This window comes from Nelumbo lutea, chromosome 1 (assembly GCF_056320005.1).
Source record: "Nelumbo lutea isolate HS-2025 chromosome 1, American lotus-T2T, whole genome shotgun sequence".
Lineage (NCBI taxonomy): Eukaryota > Viridiplantae > Streptophyta > Magnoliopsida > Proteales > Nelumbonaceae > Nelumbo > Nelumbo lutea.
The window spans coordinates 83,712,378-83,719,514 of NC_142684.1; the positions used below are offsets into that span (position 1 = coordinate 83,712,378).

General features: G+C 37.7%; 1 protein-coding gene across 1 annotated transcript; it reads left to right on the plus strand.

Annotated features, from left to right (window-relative positions):
* The first annotated feature begins 669 nt into the window (after nt 1–669).
* Nucleotides 670–6,058, plus strand: LOC148875778 (uncharacterized). The gene is made up of 6 exons (XM_088966146.1): nt 670–2,244; nt 2,359–2,579; nt 3,180–3,402; nt 3,963–4,048; nt 4,889–4,980; nt 5,120–6,058. The coding sequence occupies exons 1-6, from the start codon at nt 2,155–2,157 to the stop codon at nt 5,359–5,361; spliced, it is 954 nt and encodes a 317-aa protein (XP_088822272.1). The 5' UTR covers nt 670–2,154; the 3' UTR covers nt 5,362–6,058.
* The last annotated feature ends 1,079 nt before the right edge of the window (nt 6,059–7,137 follow it).

Sequence of the window (7,137 nt, forward strand, 5' to 3'; positions counted from 1 at the left end):
AAAAGGTAAACTCATGGGGACCATAGCTTACAAATACACCTTGGTCCCCACATCATCCAATACTAGAGTGAAGAGTCAAGACCCTGTAGAATATGAACCTTCCTCTCTTCTCTTTTTTCTATGACGAGTTATGAAATTCAGACTGGAGTTGGACCCGTTCAGGCTGGTGGCTCACAGGTTGTCCGATGGCCCAAAGAAATTGTGGAAAAAAGATACCAGAATTCGAGAAAACTGATACGTGACAAAGCTCTGCTTTGGAAATTGGGACTGGGTCGAAGGTCAAGTAGTCCAGTCCAGTCATTCTAAGCTCCCAGACATTGACTGTCTGTCCTCTTTGGGTGGTGGATGGTATTGGGCTAAACATGGGCTTTAACCCTTGTTTTAGTAGAAGAGATATTTAAGCGTCGTTTGTTTTTTATTCAGTTAATGCATTTATCCAGATAAATGGTTCTCGGGCAAAAATAATCCGAGTAAATTGCGGTGTCAGCGTTTGGTTGCACCATACTTGTTCGGATAAAGCAACAAAAACAAGGATAAGCAACTTATCCCCACAAGACCCATTACACCGGGCACCGGCACTTTGAATGCGGGTAAATTGATCAATTACCCAATTTGCCAATTAATCCCCATGAAATACCTATAAATAAACAAACAAGGCCTTAAGAAATCAGGGTCAAGATTTGAAGAGTAGAACTCGAACATTTCATCCATCCAGATTGCAGAAGCTCATTCCGGTAATCCGGTGCTTTGATTGTTTACTTTGATAATTTGATTCAGTCATGTTGGATCTTGTCGGGAGATTAGACCCAGGACTAATTTCCGTGGTCGTGGTCGGTGCTTTGCCTTTAAACAGACGTGAAACGCCCTTGGTTTGGTTGTTACTTGTTAACTGTTAAGGATTTAATTCACGCGGTTATCCAAATCCCAAGCCTTTTGTTTTCTTTATTTGTTTTTTTTTTTTTTTCAAACCAAACCCATACATAACAAAAGAACTGCAAATGGAAGGAAAACAAAAATAAATTTAAGCGATACAAATTTGTAGATAAAATGCGGCAAATCGACCTATTAACTCCCGTTCTTACCATTTTCACAGGCTTTGTTTTCATTTTATTTTATTTTTCCAATTCCGGAAATAGTTACTGGTTAGACTACGATGGGATGGACCCAGTCGCATCACGAACGAATTAAAAGTTGGAAATGGGTGGTGGGTCTTTGATTCTCAACGAGAACAAGAAACAGAAAGGGTTCGTTGATCTGGTTTCTTCGTGTTGGACTTAGGACTACCATTCTTGTTGTTCCTAATTTATCCCTGAAAGCGAGGTTTCCTTCAACCGATATCTTTCCGATTAAAATACAGTGATCCTATATATCTTTTCTTCTGCTAATATTTTAACTCCTGTTTTATGAGAAATTTCTGTTCTTTGCACCGGTTTAACTAAAGCTAATCCTGGGAATCAATCAACTTTTAAGCAGAGTATCTGTGTTGCTTTCACATTAAAACCCTGAATAAAGGAAAAAAAAAAGGAAAATAGTCTAGCAGTTTAGAAGAGTTGATTCTGGGTGACAGTGGGCTGCGACATTGAGTTCTGTAGGTTCCTGGGTAGATTTTGCCTTTTCTTTTTCCCATAAATTTAAAACCTATTGAAAAATTAGAGTCCGAGTCTTGGTTTTTCAATCGAGGGGTTTCTTTCTTTCTTTCTTGCATGTTTTTCTTTTAGAGCTCATCCTGGAGACCCCTTTGAGTTTTCTTTAAGATTAAAGAATAGAGAAGGAAAATTTCTTCTTATTGCAGTTTCCACCAGAAAACCAAACTGGACGATATTTCAGTGAAGGAGCCTCTTAAATGGGATTTCATTCGAAAATTTGGAAGTGATAAGATTTGGGTTCACCAAATTCAGTTTTTTTCGGGGTGCCATCGTTTTTAACTCTTCTTTTAATTTTATATATAATTAGCTGTTGAAACTTCAAACATCAAAAAATAGAATTCCCGACCGATTTCTCCTCTTTTCCTCGCCCTTGAAAAGAGAAAAAAAAGAATCCCTTAGTTTCTTTCCCTCTCTATCTCTCCCTCTTCCTCTGTTCCGCAGGTGGGGAGGGGGAAAACTAGGATATCTCCCAGGTTCTGTATTCCTCTCTCCTTATCTCTCTCCAACCATGATTTTCGACAGGAGGCCAATGCAATCAAACCTTGAATGTTTTCTCGACTGCACGATGCCCGTCGTTCCATCACAGTTTCTACCAAAGGTTTGTATTTGTTATATTTATCCCGTTTCTTATCATTCTCTGCTATATGGAATTAGTATGTTTATTTATTTATTTATTTATTTATACATACAATCTCCTTTGCTGTTTCTGCAGACTTCCATGAAGAACCTTAATAGGCTTTGGCACCCTTGGGACAGAGAAACAGTAGAGTATTTCACTTTGAGAGATCTCTGGAGTTGTTATGGTGAATGGAGCGCTTACGGTGCTGGAGTTCCAATCATATTAAGCAGTGAAGAAACAGTTGTTCAATACTATGTTCCTTATCTTTCAGCAATCCAGATCTTCACAAGCCATGCATCCTTATACAGTTTACGGTAACCTTTCTTTGTTTTTCAGTTAGGTTTTCCTTTTCTTTTCCTCATTACATTCAACTGCTTTCTGTTTCTTTTTCCAGAACATGTGAATTAGCAGATTTTGAGAAGTTTCTACAATATTGTTTGAATTTCCATTGTTTTTAACCAAAAAATTGAAGTGTAGACAAAGGTAATATGGATGATAGCCACATCTATTTCTCTGTTTCTTTGTTTGTCTGCTTCTATATCCTTGTGATTCACGACTGACAAATTTTAGAGCCAAGACAGACAGAGAAAAACACATGCCATGTCAAGATTTTGACCCTACCCCTTAAGCTCCACTACATTTTCTTTATTGAATTTGCGAATCTTGGTTTTCATTAAATCCTGATTCGGGTATTTTTGCATTTTAAATTTAGTGGTAGTGATAACCCTTCACCTAGGGCTGTATCATTTGTATCAAAGGGTAACTTTTTACTATATCCATTTTAATGAGGTTGTCTAAACAAGATATCATTCCTGGATTGATAAATTATGCCTAAATTTTCTGTATTGCTCAAAATAAAAAGTTAAACATTGAGGTAGTGGTGAAATTAAAAAGAACAATTGACTGGTTTTCAGGGAAGAGACTGAAACAAGGGATATTGAGATAAGAGATTCTTTCAGTGATTCATGCAGCGATGTGAGTGAAAATGAGAAGTTGTGGAGATTGGACGGTGGTTCCTCTGAGGAATGTGGGCTTGACCAAGAGAACCTCTGGCAGCTTAGTGATAGGTTGGGTTACCTTTATTTTCAGTACTTTGAGAGATCAGCTCCTTATGGAAGAGCTCCTCTGATGGACAAGGTATATTTATCTGCTAATGTTCTTTCTAAAGAACTTTATATCTAGCTTTCTTTATTTACCAGTTATTTTTCTTGGGCCATAAGATGGAAAAGGAATTTTCCTTGGCATCTGACTACATATAGTTCGGACAAGGTTTAGATGATGATGACTTGAGTAGCTTATTCATTTTATCTAATTAGAACATAGAAATAATACGACTATTCTGCTTATAGATTTGTTAGAATGCTTGAATATCATTTTCACTGAAAGAGCACGGTAGGCATTAGATTATCTTCTGATAAACTTTTGACTTCTGAAAAATAAGCAATTCACCTTTTTCACTGTTCTTATCCTAAAATTGTTTGCATACTTTATTCTATCTTCTTTTTGTTTTACTCTTAGAAATTTAACTAGAATATGTATTCATTTCTCTATTTGTGCTGTTCAATTAGACTACAGTTTAGTCTTTTTCGGGAGAAGAAATTTATTGGTCAAGACATAAAACTTTAAATTCTGTTGTAAACTTCTAACTAAACCTACTGTGTAAAATCGCTGACCTCCCTCTGTAACTCATGTTTCAGATCAATGGATTAGCTCGAAGATTTCCTGGATTAATGACTCTAAAGAGTGTTGATCTTTCACCAGCTAGTTGGATGGCGGTTGCTTGGTTTGTCTTCCTCTCCTTTTCTCCCTCCTATATTTCTAAACCAGAGTATATTACATACCAGTAGAAGATGAAATGAAAGGATGGATTAGGCTAAGAAGGCATGCTGAAGACAAATTAAACCACAATTATAAACTAACATTACTAGAATCTTGCATCCATGGTTATTATAACTGGGTCAGCAATTGGGTATTTTAGCTAGTCATACTTACCAGCATTCATTTCATAGGTTTCCCACTGCAATTACATCTGTCAAATAAATTTTTGTCTTTTGATCTCAAGTTCCCAACCATTCTACAAATTAGGTGGTTTTGATCATCCAGTCAGGCTCCTCTTCTGACTTTAAGAGGTACTCCAACAAATTTAACTTGGCAGGATGGGGCACATGGGAGATGTACTAGTATAAACATCTTCTCACCTAAGAACAATTTTATTGTTGCCTTGGACCTTGAAAATGTACAGTCGTGATATAGAAAAAATGTTTAGATACCGAATGCCATCAAGAATCTAATCAAGTTTATTTTACATCATTACTTGGTGTAAAATTTCGAGCTGTCAAGTCTGAGAATGCGGGTTTAGTGGCCACTTTGTGCAAAAAAATGCCAAAGGTTAGGGCCATATCCAGTCCACCCCTCCTAAGACCCGAGATAGTTGGGACCAACATTGGGTAATATCTTTTAGGTTGGCCACATTTCCTAATATTGTGCTTATAGGTCATGTGCACTGCATCTATATATAATAATCAAAAGGTTCCATAATTCCTTTTTTTGTTGAAAAATCTATTCCCATATCATACTAAACTCTGTAACCAAAGTATGATATTGAACCTGTGAATTTGTTCAGGTACCCAATATATCACATTCCCACAGGGAGAACAGTAAAGGACTTGTCTGCTTGTTTTCTGACTTACCACACTCTCTCATCTTCATTCCAAGGTACTCTTCAATTCTCTTCTCTCTCTCTCTGAATTTCTTTTATAAATTCTAACACATGTAATGTTGGCCTAATAATATATGTGCGGCACACTGGCCCCACTCATTAGCTCTGCACCATCTGATGTCCATGTCAATGCAGATATGGACCCTGAAGAAGTTACTGGGAGCGCCCAAAGGAAGCAGAAGGAAGGCGAAGGTATTGCTCACCCACCATTCGGTCTAGCCACATATAAGATGCATGGAAATGTGTGGCTCTCGGACGAGAGTGGGCGGGACCAAGAGAGGTTGTTGTCATTGGTGAGTGCAGCAGATTCGTGGCTAAAGCAGCTAAGGGTCCAGCACCACGACTTCAATTACTTCACCGGGATTCGCCATGGATGATCCTGCACAACCGTTGTTTTCAATCAAATTGCCCCTACCCCAAGTAAAGACTAAAGAGTATACGAACAAGGCCTTTCTTATCTTTACTTTAGCCGGAGCTTGGAATGGGCCCCAAGCGCGTGGATGGTTGTCTACTCTTATCATTCTTAGCTTGAGCAGTTGCCTGCGTTTAACGCACAATCCAGTGGTGGCTTGATTGAAGTTCATATTCTGATTGACTGGGGACGCCTTTTTTCGCTTGGTCAGATTCAAGGCCTCTTGAAGTTTCCATCAAATGAGTTGAGAGAGATAGAAAGAGAGACAGACAGACATACAGACACTTGTTTTTCTCGGTCTTCTTCTTCCTTGGCAGAGGGAGAGACAAAATTATACCCAGGGAGAGAGAAAAAGAGAGGACCAAATGAGCATTAAGGCTGTAAAATTAAACTTGCATGGATGGTGTACTTAGTCTTCCAACTATAGGGAGCCAGATGAGAGATGACATCTCTTCTTTCTTTCTTAGTAGTGGTCCAGGGAAAAAAATGGGAAACGTCCTCAGATCTTCCACATACTTTTATACTTAGCATTGTGCTCTGCCAGGCCCTATCTCACATAGACACTGATCAGAGTTGTTTGGTTTTGGTGTTTTACATTGACACTTGTTTGATCAACGTTGTTGGTTTAAAGGAATGAAATTAAACGTCCAATGAATGAACCATTGACTGATCTTTTATTGTTAAAGCAGATAATTACATTAATGATTGACTAGGTTTCAACTTGGGATAGCCTAAATCCAATCTGAATTTGGGTTGGATCAGGTTGAAGTTGTGGTTAGGTTAGGGTTGTGTTCTCTGCCAGCCCGACCCAATCCGTACCCAACTTAACTGCATATTTGCATGTCTAAATATCTTATTTCACTTCGGGTTGGGTTAGTGTTGATACATTGTGCAACTCGATTCTACTATTCTTATTGTACATGTCTTGTAGTCCTGTTATACACTATCATATTAATTTGTTTTAACTCTTAAGCCAAACCCCAAGGACAAACTGTTATTAGTGATTTTCATTCCATAATTTTGGGATTTTTCCTCAACCTGGCCTGACTACATGCATGTATGTGTAACTATGAATCCATAATTATGTAAATGTATGCATATGTATGTTAATAAAAAAAGGCAAAATTTCTCCAAAGCATGATAATTATGCCCTCTTATCCATCTATACTATTATAAATGCATGTACATAGAAATGACTGGAAATTATTAGTATCCCTTTTGCTGCTCCATAAATGCAATTTCCTGTGTTTTTTCTATTCCAGTAAGTTTTCGTTTCTTTCATTTTTTATCCTTGTTTTTTATTTTTTTTTTCATTTTTAGTGATTATTTAATATGTAATTTTGTCCCATAGTGGAAAAATAACTTTTTCACCTTAGAAAAAAGTAAGAATTTCGTAGATAATTTGTCAAAAAAAAACTTGAAGAAATTTCCATTGCCAAATTCATATATTTACCTGAAAAAGAACATGAAAAATTTGACCATTTTCCCTGTTGAGTGTTGACCAATTCACCCTCCCCCACGCTTACCTGAAAATGAACAGGACAGGGCCCCAACACAACATTCTGAGCTAGTTTAGAGGTGGCAACGGCATGGGAGACACCCCCCCATCTTATCCAGACAAGGAACGTCACAATGATGGTCAGAACTCAGAAGAGCAACCACTACCCACTTCTTATCCAGACAAGGAACGTCACAATGTGATGGTCAGAACGTCACACTTGACTTCACATCATCACCTCAC